At 43.7% G+C, this 19,535-nt stretch overlaps 1 protein-coding gene across 1 annotated transcript in view; it reads right to left on the bottom strand.

The window, feature by feature from the left end:
• Positions 1 to 15,032, bottom strand: part of LOC107376748 (mitogen-activated protein kinase kinase kinase 11) — a 65,745-nt gene extending 50,713 nt beyond the window's left edge. The window contains exon 1 of the mRNA XM_015946004.3: positions 14,100 to 15,032. Within this exon, the coding sequence (XP_015801490.3) occupies positions 14,100 to 14,856 (757 nt within the window). The 5' untranslated portion in view covers positions 14,857 to 15,032. The remainder of the gene's footprint in view (positions 1 to 14,099) is intronic.
• Between the last annotated feature and the right edge of the window lie 4,503 nt (positions 15,033 to 19,535).

Here is a 19,535-nt window from a genome sequence, read left to right as displayed (position 1 = left end):
TCTATCAAAACCTGGATGGCTGGGAGCTTTCTTCAGCTGAATGAAGATAAGACTGAGATCCTCATCTGTGCCCCAGACAAGCTGGTTCCCAAAGTCAGAGACTCTCTTGGTCAGCTTGCTTCTCACACCAAACCTTCCATCAGGAATCTTGGTGTGACCTTTGACCCAGCTCTCACCCTGGATTCTCATGTCAGTTCTCTTGTTGGCTCTTCCTTCTTCCATCTCAGGAACGTTGCTAAGCTGAGTCCCATTCTGTCCCGCTCTGAACTTGAGACAGTTCTCCACACCTTCATCTCCTCACGCTTAGACTACTGTAACTCTCTTTTCACGTGTCTGAGCAGAACCTCCCTGAACCGTCTACAGGTGGTTCAGAACGCCTGTGCTCGGCTTCTGACCAAGTCCTCCAAACACACCCACATCACCCCGCTTCTCCTCCAGCTTCACTGGCTGCCAGTCACCTTCAGGGTTCATTTCCAGATCCTGGTTCTGGTCTATAGGGCCTTACATGGACAAGCACCATCTTACATTGGTGATCTTCTTAGTCCCTACACCTCTAGCAGGTCCCTGAGGTCCAGTGATCAAAGCCTACTGGTTGTGCAGCACCAGGCTAAAGGTCAAAGGTGACAGATCATCTGCTGCTGTGGCCCCCAGACTCTGGACCTCTCTCCCCCTGAGCCTGAGATCAGTGGACTCAGTGGTCTCCTTTAAAAAGCAGCTGAAGACTCACCTGTTCAAGCTGGCTTTTGTATGACCTTCTTCACCTCTCTCTCTTTATTCTGCTCTCCCCACCTATTCCACCTTCCTCAGGATCCACTGGTTTCCCTCTTTCCTGTTCACTCTCTCGCTTTCTTTACATTTTTTAATCACAGTTGTCTATTTTTGCTCATTTTAAATATATTTTCAATCATTTTCTAAATGCTTTTTTATATTTTACATGTATTGTTTTTGTGAAGCGCCTCGTGGTTTTTATCTTGAGAGGCGCTATAGAAATGATGCTTTCTTCTTCTTAAGTCTTGTTAGGACATGGCTTTAACTGCAAAACCTGATTATAAGGTGTGTGTGTGTGTGTGTGTGTGTGTGTGTGTGTGTGTGTGTGTGTGTGTGTGTGTGTGTGTGTGTGTGTGTGTGTGTGTGTGTGTGTGTGTGTGTGTGTGTGTGTGTGTGTGTCCCAACAGACCTCTGATCCGTCTATAAACACCTCTCACCTGATGCCAGCAGGAGGAAACCACCCATCTTTTATCTGAACCACTGACTACTCCTCAGTGGAGTCGAGGGCGGCCGGTGTCTAACTCCAGCCTTCACTGGGCGAGGGGGGGGGCGCCTTGGACAGGTCTCCAGTCCATCACAGACCCGCAACTATTCACGCTCACTCCCACCTAGAGACAATTCAGTCTCCAGATAAAACTGACATGCATGTTATTGGTCTGTCGGAGGAAACCGGGGCAAACCCAGGTGTGCATGGGGAGAACAACTCCACGCAGAATGGCTGCAGTCAGGATTCAAACCTGCAACCTCCTTGTGTCAAGACAACAAAGCTGCCAACTGAACAGTCATGCAGCCTATGAGTGTTTGGGCAGGTATCTGGCCATACGATATATACACCACAATATAGGGGAGATGGTATGATTATGATCGCTTCAGACTGAACTTCACTGGCAAATTCAACTCGGATGTTTCCAAGACGCATCCAGTTATAGGGAGCCAAAGACACGCCCATCTCCAGCCGGACCATGGGTCTCCTGCCAAAATAAATGAATGGAGTCTCTGAGCCGATAAGCTGTTTCTGATGTTGGATGTGCTACATGGGTTTGACATATGATGTCCGTGAACCTTAAAGACACATTTTGATGACAAGAAAGTGCTTATTTTTGACAGGCGGCAAAAGTTCCTTTAGGTTTTGTGTAAAAATGCGTAGCGGACTAGAAGCCGTCAAACCAGACACATAGAAGAGGAGAAAAACGGCTGTGAGGTTAGCGAGCTTCGACTGCTCCTTCCAGGGTAACAGAAGGAGCATTAAAGGTGGCGTTAGCCAGCGAGCCGTCTCGCCATCATTTGGAGGGCCTGACTCTAAAAACGATGGCCTATTTCACGAGCGACGGCTTTTAAATTAGTTGGCAAGCTGTCCCTGTTTTGTGTCAAATCTGATCTAGAATTAGCATTGTGGAAGTCAAATGTAATTTTTGCACAAATAATTTGACAAACATGTTCAAGGCTGTACTACTGGAGCCACGCAGACTCATTACGGATCCCCGTTTCTGTCAACCCTGAAAGCAACGGCCGTTTCTGCAGCAGGTGGATGGAGACGTGCTTGTAAAGAAGATGGGGTGGCATCGCTTATCCAGAACTGGTTTGGGTTTACGGCGGCTGATGCCGAGTAGAAAAACATCCTCAGTTAAATATTCTGAGTGACTGTTAAGTCCAATCTGCCTTAACAGCTCGTAAACGCTAACGACCTGAGACGCCGTGAGTTTATGAACACGTGATGAACACACACACTTGTATGGAGCTGAGCCCGTTACGATGCCACACCAGCCTCTCTGGGCATCTCCTGTGATTTAGCTTCAACACATTTCCCTCAAATGTTTCAGCTGATTCTCCCATTTCATTACTAAGCCATGACAGTCAAACACAAGTCTGAAGGAAAACGGTACAAACTGCTGCCGCCTAGCAGTCGGAGCTTGAATTTCATCACACAAAAGAAACACAGAATAAGTTTGTATGAACATTCTCAAAAAGCGTTGTTTTTTTTAAATTGAGACACTTCTTTTGAGTATTGATCCAGAATCATAACAGGAAGTATCACAATATGTCAGTGCATCGATAGTTTAACGTCCCCATTGCAGCAAACATTGACCAATATCATATCGATAACCGATACCAGTGCAGTTGCTTGAAAGTGGCTTCACTGTAACTTGTCATTTGTGTTCACCTAATATTTTACTTTTGTGATCTTTTCTATTCACATATTTAACCTTTTATCTACCTCACAGTCTTTTCCTGTCGAAAGCAGAGCAGAAAATAAAACCTGTATTCCAATTTTTGTGTGTGTGTGTGTGTGGTAGAAGTATCAGTAACCGGTATCGCCGAGTACACAGATCCAAGTATTGGAAAAAAGTGGTATAGTTGCATCCCTAACCATAATTTATAGGTGGGTGATGCACCATAAATGTTACGATACCAAAGTGTCTGTGTAATACAGACATCCTGTTGCCCATGTTAGGTATCTGAAAATAATGAAAAGATCTGTGTAGGTTGCCAATGTTTAACAAGTCTGTAACAAGGTGGGAAAGACATCAGAGAGCGGCTGGCGGAAACCGGAGTAGTCACTGGGTTCAAATGTTGTCAAATGGTTGAAGAATTTTGTGGGAACAGGCTTCTCAACCGAATCAACTACAGTCACTCCCGTTAACTCGTTCACTGCCAATGACGACTAGAGTCGCCATTTGCATGTTTTTACTGTGTGGGCGTCGGACGAGCCCCCGCACCGTGAGAACAAACATCCCGGCTCTGATGTCGATCTTCATCCGCATACGTCACACGTCACGTGATCAGGAAGCAGAACATCCATGTGTTAGGAGATCGTTTTGGGCCGCTGCCGTAAAAGAAGTGAGGCGCGAACCGGAAAAGCTTCTGCCGATCACAATTCAACAACGGATTATGAAAGAACGGATAACGCTCGAAACGCGTGGATGCTTCCTGATGTAAGAGGTGAGTCTCCTCTTTGTTTTTGTTGTTTTGGCGTCGACATCATCCTAGCGCGCAACGTTCTGTGACTCTTAAAAAACAGTAAAACGTTGAGAAACGCTGGCAGCGAAGGGCTTTACGATCAGGAAACGGCTGGCAGCGAATGAGTTAACTGCCACTGTACAGGTAGTTTGGATCGTTATCATTCCTTTTTTCGTTGTTGAGGTGAACTGCTCAGTACCCTGTGATACTGACTGGAGGCCACATATCGCCCAGCCTTACCATAAATCATAGAGGTGGATTAGTTTCACCCTGTCTGGCTGCCTGACTGCAGATGGGCACAAACATTCAGAGAATGACACAAATATTAAAAAGTCACAATGACAACAAGACACACTGAGGTAGCCTCCACATTACGCGAGGGGAAGAAGTCTGCTGGAAACCAGTCCCTCCACCTTTAACTCAAAACACACCAAGTCTGGTGCAGAAGTTTAAAACAACATCTAGGATTTAGGAAAACAAGTTCTTCACCTTCTGGAAAATATGTAATAACCTGAAAATCATCGAGTCTCTCCAGAACAGAGGACGTGAGCTAGCGTTAGCCTCAGTTTAGCCAACTCTTCTTCATGAGAACACAATCAGCAGGAGAGAGGCGCGAGTTTAAAGAAGCATGAGATGTTCTGGTTTAAAAGATAATAAAGACAAAAAGATGTTCAAGTAATACAGATAATCATGTAGTTTAGGTGATGCGTCACTTATAAATGTTATATTATTTTACTTCCTGGTGGAACAGCTGGGAGCTAAACAGGACTTCTGGAAAAAAAAAAAACTGAAAGTTAAAAAAAGAATCATGAGCTATTTCTGATCATCACTGTTGTCGTCAGGCAGTCTCAATATTCACATTGAAACCTTTTTTTGCTCTTTGTGTTTAGATTTGTCATAATTATGGGCTGTGTGGTGGTGGCACTGTTGCCTCCCAGCAAGAAGGTTGCTGGTTTGAAACTCAGCATTGGCCTTTCTGCGTGGAGTTGCATGTTCTCCGCATGCATGCGTGGGTTTCCTCCGCGTACTCGGTTTCCCCCACAGATCACAACATGCCCTATAGGTTACAATCGCACATCGCCTTGGATAAAAGCATCTGCCAAATTAATGAACATAAACATAAATAATAGAGTTTTAATAGCTTTTCTATATTAAATGATTCAAAGTGTATTAATTCACCAAATAATAAAACATTTAATTGAAAAATGCCAGAAATCAGTTAACATTGGACAGAAATGATGTCTGAACATTTCATTTCTTTGGTTCTTCGTTGTACAGAGCGATGAGGTGTTGTTGCTGACATGTTTCGTTCACAGCCGCCTTAATCAGAGCAGGCGCTGGATGTTTGTGGCATCACTTCCTTTTATCCGCCCGTGCCTTCCCCGCTGATCGCCGTGTCCCATGAGTGGTCCAGTGTGTAAACTCCATCTCTGTTCATGGTCCTGGGCCCACGTCTCCTCAGCTCTGTTGCTTCTTTGGTCCATCTTTTGAATTTCTGTTGCTCGTGTTTATGATCCGTGTGTCATCCCAGTCCATTATGTGGTCTGTAACAGCTGATTTCTTTATTGTGTTTTCTGCCTCTTATTTTGCTGCTTGTGTGTCTTCGACTCCGGTTTATGTTTTGAGTAGGCGTCCGGTTTCTCCTGTGTATGTTGTATTGCTAAGCTTGCATGGTATTTTATATACGACTCCACGTTTTTGGGCTGGTGACATCTTGTCTTCTGGGTACATCTTTTGTACGTTATTTCTGTGCTTGTCTTCAAACTCCATTTTTGGTTCTTTTTTAAACACAGAAAAGGGTTTTCTTTACCTTGCTGACGTTTCGTTTGCGGCTGCAAACTTCCTCAGAGCTGACGCTGATGGTGGCGTCACTTCCTACTCCGTTTATTCGCGGGCAGCAGAGGACGTTGTCACCCTCTGCTGCCCGCTCTCCCCAAACAACTGGAAGGCTTCGCCACGGGTAACCCGTTATCAGCCACCCTGTGCCAGTTAAATGTGATGGGTAACTGGGTGATGATGAAACCAGCGACAACGATCTAAGTGAGACATCCTCATCTTAATCTGCTCCGGTAGGTAAATAAAATTAGCTTGATATGTTAGCTTCCGTTTCGCTAATGGTGCGTTCGCTTTCTCCTCGAAACTCTGATTTTCCGGCTAGAAGAACATGAACGCGCTCTAAAGTTTGGCTTCACTTTACTAAATGCGACGGGTGATTGGGTGAAGATGAAACCAGCGACAACGATCTAAGTGTGAGGCATCATCGTTTTAATCTGCTCCAGCAGCTAAATAAACTGTTTAAGATAACGTTAGCTTGATATGTTAGCTTCCATTGCCACCATTGTTATCAGCTAATGGTGCGTTCGCTTTCTCCTCGGAAATTCTAACTTCCCAGTAGGAAAAATCAAAAGAAAAAGGACGGCAAAAGGAATGAAGATACACAGTAAATTTAGTTCACAGTAACGATGTTTGCTTCAGTTTAATTATCAGCTTATAAAACTACAAGGACGATGTTAAAATACAAACAGTTGAATGTTATTTATCGTGATATTTATCAAATATGGTTATATATTGAGAAAAATATATATTTAATTATAAAATAGAATCAAAAATATTAAACACTCAAAAGTATCGAAATTGGTACCATTAAGTACCGGTATCGATTCCTAGTTAGGTACCGGGAATTAGCACCGGATCGATTCAAATGTCAAAGGTACCCATCCTTAGCAATAAACAAAGGAAAACAACAAACAACAACAGAAAGAAAAGAACAACCAAAGCAAAGAACCAGAAACCCAGAAAGACAAGAACAGAACTAGTGATAACCCTACCATACATCAGAGGCATAACAGAAAAAATAAGAGCAACAATGAAAAAACACAACATAAACACACCAACAAAGCCATACACAACAGTTAGAAACAGACTAGTACACCCAAAAGACAAGATACCTGCTGGACTTAAATGTGGAGTCGTTTACCAAATCCCATGTAAACTCTGCAATAAAACACATGTAGGAGAACCCGGACGCCAACTCAACACACGAACAATAGAACATAGAAAAGAGTGTGAGAAAGAAACAAGTGGAAGACACACAAGAGCAGCAAAACAAGAAGCAGAAAGTACAATAAAGAAGTCAGCCGTAACAGATCACTGCACAAGAGAAAACCATGTAATGGACCGGGACAACACAAGGATCATAAACACCGAACACCAGAAACATAAAAGATGGATAAAAGAAGCTATCGAGATAAGGAGACGTGGATGTGGGACCATGAACAGAGACGATGGAGTTTACTCATTGGATCGAGCATGGGACTGCATCATCGGAGAGGCGAGAGCGGGCAGCAGATAAACGTGGATAAACGGAGGAAGGGACACCACCATCAGCGTCAGCCTGAGGATGTTTGCAGCCGCAAACAAAACGTCAGCAAGGTAAAGAGAAACCTTTCCTGTGTTTAAAAAAGAACCAACAATGGAGTTTGTCTTCTGGGTGTAATAATCTTTTCCTAACTATCATATACAGTTTTAGGTGTGTTTATGTTGTGTTTTTTCATCGCTGCTATAATCACGCCTTAATGTATAGAAGGGTTATCACTGGTGTTGGCGTGGAGTTTTTTGTTGTTACTTGTTTCTTTTATTTGTTAATTTCCCACTTTGGGTATTCACGGGTTTCTAAAGCGTTTTGGATGTGTTGGTCCTCTTATCTGCGTTCCTCTTCTTCTGTTATGTTTGCTCGGTGGTAAAGTGTCCTGATTACTGACATTTTAAGGAAGGCAGGATATTCAGATGTCCATAATAAATATTGGTCAGCAGGGTTCCCCCAGCGCTTTATAAGCCTGGCGGCCCGCCAGGCTTTGCTTGGACACCCACCAGGCTAAGCGCCATGCCCCGCCCCCAACCCCGACCCTACCGTGTCCGCTTACACAAATGGCGCAACGAAACTAGAGCCCTCCATCAGCTGATACTGGTGAGAAACAGCAGCAGAATGTTAGCGTCATTTACCTTATTTAAATACGTCTCCACACTAGCGGAGTCCAGCGACAAAGGTCTGGCCTGAGGTGAGTTTATTCCCACTCTGCAAAAGCTACTGCAGCACTGCACCGAACCCTAACCCTTCACAGGGAGCATGAAGGAGAACCATCTGGTAAGATCTTTCCAACCGACACAGGTGCAACTGTTTATTGATCATGAATAAACCAACAGTTATAATGCAGGAGGCTGTGTACTATTAGTTTTTTCCACCTATTGAACTACTCTGGAACTGATAAGGAACTGGATCGATAGACTGAATCGACAATGCCATTGAGATTGATAAAAACGTATCAGTTCCCACCCCTAATGTCAGCAAACCCTCATCACTCTGTGTATAACGAAGAACAAATGAAAATGAAGTTGGATAACCACATAGTACGAACGCAACAAAGAACCTCTGAACAGCCGTCATCATCAGGTCAGATAACTGATAACACTCTAGAGGTCTGGCCTATCCCTGTAGGCGTCCTAATACAATGAAGGTTTACCTCCTAAACAGCAGAATAAGCTGCTGTTTCAGTCACTTAAGTACAGCCAAAGCTTTGCTTTGCTCCTTTTATTGGAATCCATTATAGCAGCTACTTCACCTTTTGTCTCAGAATAGTTAAAGAGCTCAAAAAGTCATGTTGATGAACTAGATTAAGCTAAATTGTCCCACAAGTCATCATTTACACCAGATTATGTGGAACATTTGAAGTATTTTTTGGTGTGAAATACATTTAATAACAATTTCAAAAGATTTACAATCATATCTAGATGAAAATCTGATGATTACAGCTAAAGTGTGTGTGGGAGATTAAGCTTTACGAGCCGTATGAAGTAAAGCATGAAGTCTGAACTGAAGGAGAAACTATAAAAAGTTTGTAAGAGAGTTTAAAGCTTCTATTAACTTTTGTAGTTCAATGAAAAGGGGAAGTGATTTGTGGCCGGCCTAGCTTAGCGTTGAAGCAGATGAAATGGTTCCTGCTGAGGTTAAACTCTACAAACACAAAACACACTGATAATAATAATAATAGTAAGGTTATTAGTACTTTGGGATCTAAATACCTTGGCTCTACAGAATCAAAAACAGACGCGGTACTAGACAAACCATCTGATGGAACAAACCCATTCAACACAAGGCTCTAGACTTCCCAGCATCCTCCTCCTCCCTGCAGCCAATGAGTCTACTAAAGTGTCTTTCCGGAGTTTTCCCCTTTCAGAAATGACGTACGATTTCCCAGGAATCTGTAAAAGTGATTGCCTCATCATGTACTGTGTTTTTGCCAAGCACGCCCCCTGCCCCTCCGAGCTCCATGCAATAGGAGACTAACCAGAACTAACCAATAGCGTTAGACTACCGCGTACCTGCTTCAGATTTAAGGAATACCTCGGCTGATGCAGAGTTGATGAACTTTTCACGCACAAGTCTTTAAAATATGAATACATGACATGTGAATAATACTAGTAAAACAGCGTGTTTTAGCTGTTTGCCGGCTACAGAAGCACATAAACAAACTAGAAACGTGAAGTCGCCATCTTAAAAAAACGGAAGGACAAATTATTTGTGCGATATGCTTGTCAGCCACTAGATGGTGCCACCGGACAAGAGAAATCCTCCGGAAAGGGACTCTAAAAACACCCATTAGCTCAGTTTGATAATCAACGTTCCCTTCTATGCTTTTTTGGGACCGATACCGATAAAAAACTTTTAACAAAGGTCGACAGCCGATATGAAGGCCGATAAATCTCCCTCACAAAAAAAATAAATAAACATTTTCTTAAGCTTAAACCCTTCATTCTCTGCCTTTTTGATGCAAACTTATTTCTCTGTTACACACCAAAGAACTGCCTCCATAACTCACTCGGGTTTCCAAGTAATGCAAATAAGATTTATTTAGCAGGTCTCAAAAACAACAGAACACACAAACTCAGTCAGCATAAATCTAACACTCAAGTTTTCTCTTGTAAACGGTGGTTTCCACAAAAACATTTTAACTTAAAGGAATATTCCACCACTCAGTAAAGTTGTGTCTTGTTAAGATTCCCCAGAGTTAGACAAGTCAGAAAAAGCATTTTATAACCAGCCCAATATGACCTGGCAGCAGTTGGTTTTCTTAGTTTAGCATAAAACAACGTAAGTGAATTCACACACACTGTAGTGTTTTTATGTAGGTGAATGCAGGCCTTCCCTTCCATTGCTTCATGCTAAAACAACTGGGTACAACATGGTTTTTCTGACTTGGCTAACTCCGGGGAATCTAACAACACACACAAGTTTAGGGATAGAAGATCCCTGAAAGAATATTAAAATAATAAAAATGCAGCAATAAATAAAACGTAATACGTGTGCTTTGTAACAAAGTAACGCTCTGTGGAAGTTAACTTGGTGACCTTATTCACCCTGGACAGGAAATAGTCGCACATAAGAAATATAAATAAGAATAAATTTTTAAAAAGGTCCAAAACAATCATTTCTGTTCAAAGTTCAAAGGAGTGGAACCACACATGAGTTCATAAAGCTGGCGCCATCTGCTGGATATGTAGCGCAATATCGGCCATATCGGCCGTCTTTTTGGCCGATATTGTTAATGACCCCTACATCGGCCGACATATCGGTCGGGCCCTAATATTAAGGATTTCAAGTGGATAGCGATAAATGAACAATAACTACAGGTATGCGCAGAAACAAAGGTTGTCCACTAGAGGGGGCTGTCACGTGTATTACGTTGAGTCACATTTCTACGTGACTTAAAGAGAAAGTCGCCCCCTACCAGAGTCGTACTCCACTCCAACTTCCTGTTTGAAAAATGCAACAAATGCTGTTGCCTGGCAGACCAAGATGGTGGACACACACAGGTTCTCAATGACATTGTGACATCATCATGTACCAGCTAACGTTCTAGGGTACCTCTTAACCAATAGCGATGGCAGATTTTAATTCAAATGCAGTGTAGAGTTTTTACCTGACAACGGCACAACACTGGCAGTTTTAGTCAGAATATTTAAAGTTTAACTAAGATGCACTAAAGTGCCAAATTACTGACTACGTGTGTATAGCACGACTACTCATTTATATAGTTTATCAGCTAAAAAAGTTGATTTGGGGGTGACTTGCTCTTTAAGGTGGCACAGCTTCTTAAAGGGACATGAACGTGGCCAACCTACACACTTTCTTCATTTTTTATTATCACATTTACTGACATGGGGAAAATAATCTCGAGAAGAGTCAGAAACTTTGACAACAATACATTTTTGATTCATTGCCCAGCTCTTATCTATAAGTAAATGTTCAAGCGTTGGAGCCACCTCACAGTGAATGGTGTGGATTTAACTGGTCGTCTGGATCCCGTCTCTGCGGTCAGTAAGGATACATGAGCTGCACTTGAATAGCACCTTTCTGAGCCAGAGACCTCCAAAGCACTTCACACTACGGTCATTCACCCATCCACACACTGATGGTGGTTAGCTACTGACCTGGGGCATGCTGACAGAGGCATTGTGTCATCAGCGTTAATCGGGGCTCGTTTCATTGGCTGTTCTGCCGTTTTCATTATCTCCACACGTAACGTCCTTTAAAGCCCCAAATCAACCAGAAGAGACTCCTCCAGTGTCAGTCAGCCTGAGACTCTGAGCTCCCATTAGAAGTTTAATTGGGCTTATCGCTTTCAACCGTAACCCGTTGATCATGAGCCCTTCAGATGATGACATTTTTTGTGTAGTTATGCTGTGATCAAGCGGACGTAGGAGCTCTCCAGCCTCCAACCTTACCATTAAGCATAACTGGTTCCCTAATGGCCCATGTGGGCATGTTGAGGCGGGTGGGGTGAGCTCATGTCTCCTGTTTGAGATGTCTCCACGTGACAACAGAGCAACGTCAGAAACAAGAACTCACAGCAGGTTTTTCTTTGATGCTAAAGTCCATTTTGAGCAGCCAAAGTCATTCCCTGAACTAGGGCTGTCACAATAATCGCAAGAACAATATATCGCGATATTAAGAAACCCACCGCGCTGCATGACGTGCCACCGCAATTACCGCACTTGATTAAATCTCGTGACAGCGCATGCTGAGAGGTAAAGTCCGCGCTGATCGAGGAGATACTAGGGCACTTTTTTTATTTCTGTTAGATGTTGCAGCCAAATTTGCATTTCAAAGTTAAACCTCCTGAATGTTGTTTTTAAGTTCAGTCAGAGAATGCCGTTACTGCCCTTTGATCTGCATTCAATAAAGTGTTAAAAATGGCCATGTTGTTTTTTTCTAACATGTTTTAAATGTGTAAGCACAATGTTTCAAAGGAAATATTGCCATGAGTTTAGTAATTAACAAACAAATTTGCTAAGTACATAAATAAAAACGGGGTGCAATAATATCGCATATCGCAATATTGAGCTGCCCTGACTCACCGCAGAGGGAATTCCTCAATCGCAACAGCCCTACCCTGAACCCCCACCCCCCCACCCCACCCGGCCAGGTGAGATTTCACCTGTTCAACCAACCTGATTAAAGACAAACGTTTTATTATTATTATTATCAGCCTCCCATCCACAGACACACAAACTTCCCTCCTTCCACCAACGCAGCAGGACATTAGTCAGTATGGCTGCATGGAGACGTGTAGAGGCAAGCCGGGGGCAACGCTTCCGAGAAGATTTAAAAAGAAGAGGCAGGAGAGCGATACGATCAGGCACACAGACCCGGATCGTGTTGGCTTTGGCCCGCCTCACACACAAACACCACTTTAACATAACTCCTCCTTCTTTTTGCACTACAGGAGACGCGTTCTCATCTGGGGAAGAACTGGCACGGGAGGTGAAGTAAAGCGAAGGGTGGATAGGTGTGTGTGTGTACGTGCGTGTACGTGCATGTGTGAGTGTGTGTGTGTACGTGCGTGTGTGTGCGTGTGTGTGTGTACGTGCGTGTGTGTGCGTGTGTGTGTGTGCGTGCGTGCGTGTGTATCCTGTCAACGAGACATATTGACAAATACGAAAGAGGAAAACAGAATAAAGCAGCTGAGGAGTCTTGGGAAAGGTATTCTAGGATGTGCTGCACAAGGTTCCTTAAACCAGCCGTGGATGAAGGGAGGGAACCTTCCGCAGCTCAGAGCCCGGCCGCGTCCTCGTGAGCACCAAGGTTTCTGCACTGTCAGTCATTTTCTGTGCAGAAAATGACAAACTGGCTTTTTTCTGCTTTGGTGTATTTTGGTGATCAGGAGCAGCAGCAGTGGGGAGGAAGGGCTTATGGTCTTCAGATAAAACCCTGAATAGTGCACAGGTATCCACCACAAGAACAGCAACAGGTTCAGGTTAAACCTCTGCTCTGGTGGCTTCATATCAGGCCCTGGTAGGCTGAAAACCTGCTGACTTCTGATGACATCAAAGTCCCAAAGGGGCAGTGATGGAATGCTTCCTCCTGAATTCCTGACCTTTGCTTCCAAACCAAGGTACTTCATCCAATAAGCAAGGCATGTTTGCAGGACCTTCAACCTCGGCCATGACAGTCTCATGACTGGGTTTTGTTACCACAGCACTGGGGTTTTCTTCCTCTGAGCTTACATCACAGGTGTAGATTCAAGGTAATAAAAGCTTACCCTATTTTCAGAAAGGTTTTATTAACACCTTCACACACTCCTGACCCAAGTCCCATCTCTACCACACACACACACACACACACACACTATAATCTATCAGTCTAAAGGCTGGTTCATGCTTCTCCGTCAGCTCCAACAGGGACAGACACGCACGGACGGACGGAGACGTTTTGCTCTCATGCTTCTCCGTCTCCTGGAGAGTGTTGCAAAGCAATTCCCCGCCAGGACAGCAGAGGGCGTAGCGCTGTCCTGTGGTATCCTGTCATGTATCGGTCCAGGATCGTGTGTTTATATTGTGTTTTTGTGTATATAAGAGACTTTTTAACACAGACACGGTCTCTCATCCTCCTCCACCTCTGCATGCGCTCCCCACCTCTAAACCCACGTTTCCTGTCATTTCCGTCCACAAATAAAACGCTCGCTACGCATCTTTTCACTCCTCCAGTCACGGGAGAATTAAACGTTCATATTTTTAGAGTTTTGTCGCGAGGTGTTCTCCAAGCTGCTGCTAGTTATCCTCGACTCTCTTTATGTGTTTGAGGGCGCAATGGCGGCGGTGTAGACGATAGCGGCGTCCTGACCAATCACAAGCTTGCGTTGTCCGTCTCGACAGACGGATGTTTAAAAAAGTGGGCTCGACTCCGTACGTACTTGCGTGCCTGCCGGGGCCCTACGCAAGGGCGGATAATGGCGTTGTGTGTCTCCGCGCTGACGCAGACGGAGAAGCATGAATCAGCCGTAACCCAACGAATGAGCAGAGTTGAGGGAACTTACTGTTGTTGGACTTGAGATCCCGATGAATGACCGGAACGATGGCTTCACTGTGTAGGTACAGCATCCCTCTGGCTATCTGCACGGCCCAGTTGACCAGGACGTGAGGTGGGATGCGGCGACCTGCGAGCGCCCGGCTCAGTGGCCCACCAGAGGCGTACTCCATGATGAGGCACAGGTTGGGTTCCTGTAGGCAGACGCCCTTCAAGGTAATGATGTTGGGATGGTTGAGCATAGCAAACAAACGGGCCTCCTGCCTGGTGTTCTGCGCCGTCACGCTGATGTCCTCGTCCGGGTCTTGCCGTGCCGCCTTCACGGCCACCAGCTCATCCCTCCATGTACCACGGTAGACTTTCCCAAAGCCCCCGACCCCAATCACCTCCTCCAAGCTCAGCTCCCGGAAATCCACCTCCTCTGGTTCTAAATTACCAACCACGTCGTGGTCGAGCTCGTGGACAACGTTGCTTCCAGGAAGCTTTGCATATCCACTTGGTTTGAAGGAGCCGTAGTTGGAAGGGAAGATGCCCACCTTGTTGTTGACCTTCCCTGCCCACCAACCCTCGTCCCCTGAAATCTCAGAGTCCTGAGAGAGGACTTCCACCAGGTCACCTTTACGCAAGGTGAGCTCATCTTTACAAGATGCTTCGTAGTCAAATAAGACCGTCCACACCGGGTTGATGAAGTTCCCTTTTTTTGACTGCTCTAAATTCTTCCAGTTCGACAGTGAGCCACGACTGAATATGTTCTTCAGCGGCTCCATGGAGCCTCGAGCAGATGTTTTGACTGGATTTGATTCTGCACCCCAGGGGTTTGAAAATAAAGTACAAAGGAGTACTTTATCGCGCCTCGCTCCCTTTCCTGTCTTGCTGGTTGGGTCATCAGGGACCAGTGAAATGTGTTCAAAAGTCAGACCAACAGGTGGGCTAAAGACGACAACTCAGTGTCTTTCATTTGTCTTGATGCTAAAGTTAAAGGCGGTCCATCCCAGCAGGACGTGGACAGTTTGGTCCACTTTAAGTCTCTCCAGTCCAAGAAAGACAGCACAGTTCCCACCGAGCCTCTCTGAGTTGATCTGATGTGGTCTGTGGTTTCCCAGCACGTGGTTTGAGCGCAATCTCATTTCACCAATCTGCGTGAAAGGCTCTTAATCCCCTCAGCGTGGCTGAACCAGCTCTCATCCCAAACCAACACCTGCTCCGCTGAACCTCAGAGAGACGAGGAGGAAAAGACCCTCGGTGGAGTCGTTCCTAAATGTCGGTGCTGCAGCTCCACATCAGCATTTTGAAGCCACCAGGCGTCCGTTTGGAGTGTTTGGTGTATTTTTAGCCATTAAGTGCACTTGCCACAAGCAGGAAGCGCCGAGAAGAATAGCAGGAAAGGAGCCTTCGGTCCAGCCAACCAGCGCTTATGACTGCTCTTTAAGCGCTGACCACTTCGCATTATTTAAGCCCAAATATCCCTTAACTGCGTTTGAGCGCAACGTTGCGGCGCCCCAGCTGGAAATCCCGCATCTGTTTGCGCCACTTCATCCATGCTGTTGGTAACAGGAAGAGCGGATATGGTGGCGATCTTTATCAAAACAAAACGTAGGAACTTTGTAACAGGAAGAGCTCTCCAAACCTTCTCGACTTCTCTACCCGGAGACAAAGCGTGAACACTGATCCGCCGTGGGAGCTCAGAGTCCGGCCCGGTCCGGTTCGGTGCTACAGTCGGTGTCGGAACGGCGCAACAACTCCATCATAAGTTCTAATTCCGTTCCTCCGCCTCGGTCGCTGCTCCGCTCCTCGAACCACTGCTGCGTCGCTGCTTACAGGCAAGCGGAGGGTGGGGTTTCACAACTTTTTTGTCCCGACAGGAAGAGGCAGACGACCAGACCGGAAGTCAAAATATAACTTCCGGTTTTCAAAATAACAGACTTTGGTTTATGAGGATAAAATCACAAACATGACTATAAAAATCCTCAGAAGTGTAACAGTTATAAACGACATGTTACAGAAAAAAGACTTAGTGGACAAGCAGTATATGATAGTCTGTATACCTGAATGATGACACCTTCAGCCAGGATCTATTTTTATTCACCATGAGAGTCCCTTTAGTCATCACATCTGGCATTCGACCCTTCATCGTGGGAGGTGGTGAGCTGCAGCACTGGCTACTTGGTGACTTAAGATATTAGATATTATAAACATGTTTTTAATCATTTTAAAATCTTTTTTACACATTCATTTTTTTGTTTTGGTGAAGCGCCTGTGATTTTTATCTTGAGAGACGCTATATTGAAACGGAGGTCTGAGTCAAATTTACATTAATTACTTTTAGATATGTATTTCTCAAAAAATATATTATTAGTAGTAGTAGCAGGAGCAGCAGTAGTAGTGGCAGTAGTAGTATAGCAGTAGTAGTGGCAGTAGTAGTATAGCAGTTGTAGTAGCAGCAGCAGCAGTAATAGTAGTAGTAGTAGTAGTAGTAGTAGCAACAGCAGCAGTAGTAATAGTAGTAGTAGTAGTAGCAGCAGCAGTAGTAATAGTAGATCTATGTGAAGCACTTTGTGATTCTATGTCTGTGATGAGTGCTATATAAATAAAATTTACTTACTTACTTAGTAGTAGTAGTGGTAGTAGTATAGCAGCAGCAGCAGCAGTAGTAGTAATAGAAGTAGCAGCAGCAGTAGTAATAGAAGTAGTAGTATTAGTAGTATAGCAGTAGTAGTAGTAGTATAGCTGCAGCAGCAACAGTAGTAATAGTAGTAGTAGTAGTATAGCAGTAGTGGTAGTAGTATTGCAGTAGTAGTATAGCAGCAGTAGTAGTAGTATAGCAGCAGTAGTAGTAGTAATAGTAGATCTATGTGAAGCACTTTGTGATTCTATGTCTGTGATGAATGCTATATAAATAAAATTTACTTACTTACTTAGTAGCAGTAGTAGTATAGCAGCAGCAGCAGTAGTAGTAGTAGAAGTAGCAGCAGCAGTAGTAATAGAAGTAGTAGTATTAGTAGTATAGCAGTAGTAGTAGTAGTATAGCTGTAGTAGCAGTAGTAGTATAGCAGCAGCAGCAGCAGTAGTAGTAATAGAAGTAGCAGCAGCAGTAGTAATAGAAGTAGTAGTATTAGTAGTATAGCAGTAGTAGTAGTAGTATAGCTGCTGCAGCAACAGTAGTAATAGTAGTAGTAGTAGTATAGCAGTAGTGGTAGTAGTATTGCAGTAGTAGTATAGCAGCAGTAGTAGTAGTATAGCAGCAGTAGTAGTAGTAATAGTAGATCTATGTGAAGCACTTTGTGATTCTATGTCTGTGATGAATGCTATATAAATAAAATTTACTTACTTACTTAGTAGCAGTAGTAGTATAGCAGCAGCAGCAGTAGTAGTAGTAGAAGTAGCAGCAGCAGTAGTAATAGAAGTAGTAGTATTAGTAGTATAGCAGTAGTAGTAGTAGTATAGCTGCAGCAGCAACAGTAGTAGTAGTAGTAGTAGTAGTAGTAGTAGTATAGCTGTAGTAGTAGTAGTAGTATAGCAGTAGTGGTAGTAGTATTGCAGTAGTAGTATAGCAGTAGTAGTAGTAGTATAGCAGCAGCAGTAGTAGTAGTATAGCAGTAGTAGTCGTAGTAGTAGGATAGCTCTAGTAGTAGTATAGCAGCAGTAGTAGTAGTATAGCAGTAGTAGTAGTATTAGTAGTAGTATAGCAGTAGTAGTAGTATTAGTAGTAGAATAGCTGTAGTGGTAGTACTAATATAGCTGCAGTAGTATAGCAGTAGTAGTAGTATTAGTAGTAGTATAGCAGTAGTAGTAGTCGTTGTTATAAATGTTATTTTTACAAGTAGTTAGTCAGGTATAAGAGTTTGCTATGACACTAAAGTACACACACAGGTGCTCACATAAGTATGGGCTTGGACACGTTAAACACAGGTCTTAAGGCTGTGGTGGGCACTAAATGCACTGTGATTTATTATCGTGATTGTTCAGTTAAACAATGTTGATTATATATTTCTTCATCAAGTTGACGCAGTGATAGCTTGCCCCCACCCCCCCCCCCACCCCCCACCCCCACCCCCTGTCTCTTCCTTTCTCTTTCACCTCTGACTCCGTGTCTGGTCAGAATTACAAAGCATTCAAAAACAACAACAATAAAGTTTTAAGTATCAGGCGTGACATTAAAAGCAGACGCTTTGATGCTCCACCTGAGAGTAAATCTGTAAGGCTTGTCACCAGCATTCAGACATCAGTTCTGTTTGCTTCACAGCCAGACAGGACACGGTAAAAATAAAAGACACTGAAGTCCAGTATGGTGCATCTTGTGTCAACATGCCTGTAAAACACACACACACACACACACACACACACACACACACACACACACACACACAGCTTTTTCATTGGAGATGATTATTCAGGTTTTGATTGGCAACATCATTTTCCAGGTTTCCTGCAGCTCTGATCTAAGTGCAGATTATGACAACTTCCAATTCACGACATAGAAACATAACCGTTTTAAATTCTAATGAAAACATGGCTCCTGAATGAAAAACTTCCACCTAGGATGTGTTATTTCTGGTGTGATTTTGCACTGATGAGTTCATGGCACAGAAAAACACTTGGTTTGGTATTGCGGCTTGGCGATGGCATGTTAACTAACGGGATAAAGATCCTATTAGTTTCAGATTAGTCAATCATTGATTGATTATGCTAAAAACCCAATCACTGGCTGATTTTGTGGTGAGTCTCTATTCTAAATGGCTGTCCATGGTACTGACCATCAGCCCAGAGGGGTAAAAACAAATAAACATGGAGCAAATGTAGTTCATCGAAGTCACATTTCTATTCTTTTTTTCTCAGCAGAATTCTAATTTTTATTTAATTACTGAAGAAAATTAAAACAAAACACACATTTTTAAACGATTCAACCAAGAAAGTACATGAAAATGTAAAAACTTCACGTTTTGACCTTAGTTGTTAAACATTTGGGCGTCCATTGAGGAAGTAATCTAAACAGGGTAAGACTTAGTAAGTAATAATTATTTGGTTTTGCACAGGAAGACACTCCAGAGTAACGATGGAGAAACCGCTCTGCAGACACACACACAGAAGCTAACATCCTGGATCCAGACGTCACTTCTGATTAAATATGCTGCTTATCTTGCAATCTAACCACAGAACAAATTCTCAAAAGCTATCTAAGAAATAACGCCCATAAGTTCAAATCTGAGTGTTTAATCGTCGTCCCAAGTGTGTCCTGTGATCATGAGCTGAAACACAAGGTGCATTCAGCACAAACGTGTTTTAACAAGCCGAACAATAAAGGGCTTTTATTCCAGAGAAAGGTCAGAGGATTCCCTTTCCCATTGCTCTCCTCTTGTTTTTCCTAAACTGCAGACAACTAGAGGGGCTTGATGGGAGGGGCTGGAATCAGAGGGCCACCTTTGGCTCCTGTGTGGAAACAGTGTGC

The sequence above is a fragment of the Nothobranchius furzeri genome, chromosome 14 (genome assembly GCF_043380555.1).
Source record: "Nothobranchius furzeri strain GRZ-AD chromosome 14, NfurGRZ-RIMD1, whole genome shotgun sequence".
In the NCBI taxonomy this organism is placed as follows: Eukaryota; Metazoa; Chordata; class Actinopteri; order Cyprinodontiformes; family Nothobranchiidae; genus Nothobranchius; species Nothobranchius furzeri.
Note: the sequence above shows the minus strand (reverse complement) of the source record. Positions and strands in the feature narration are given on the sequence as shown.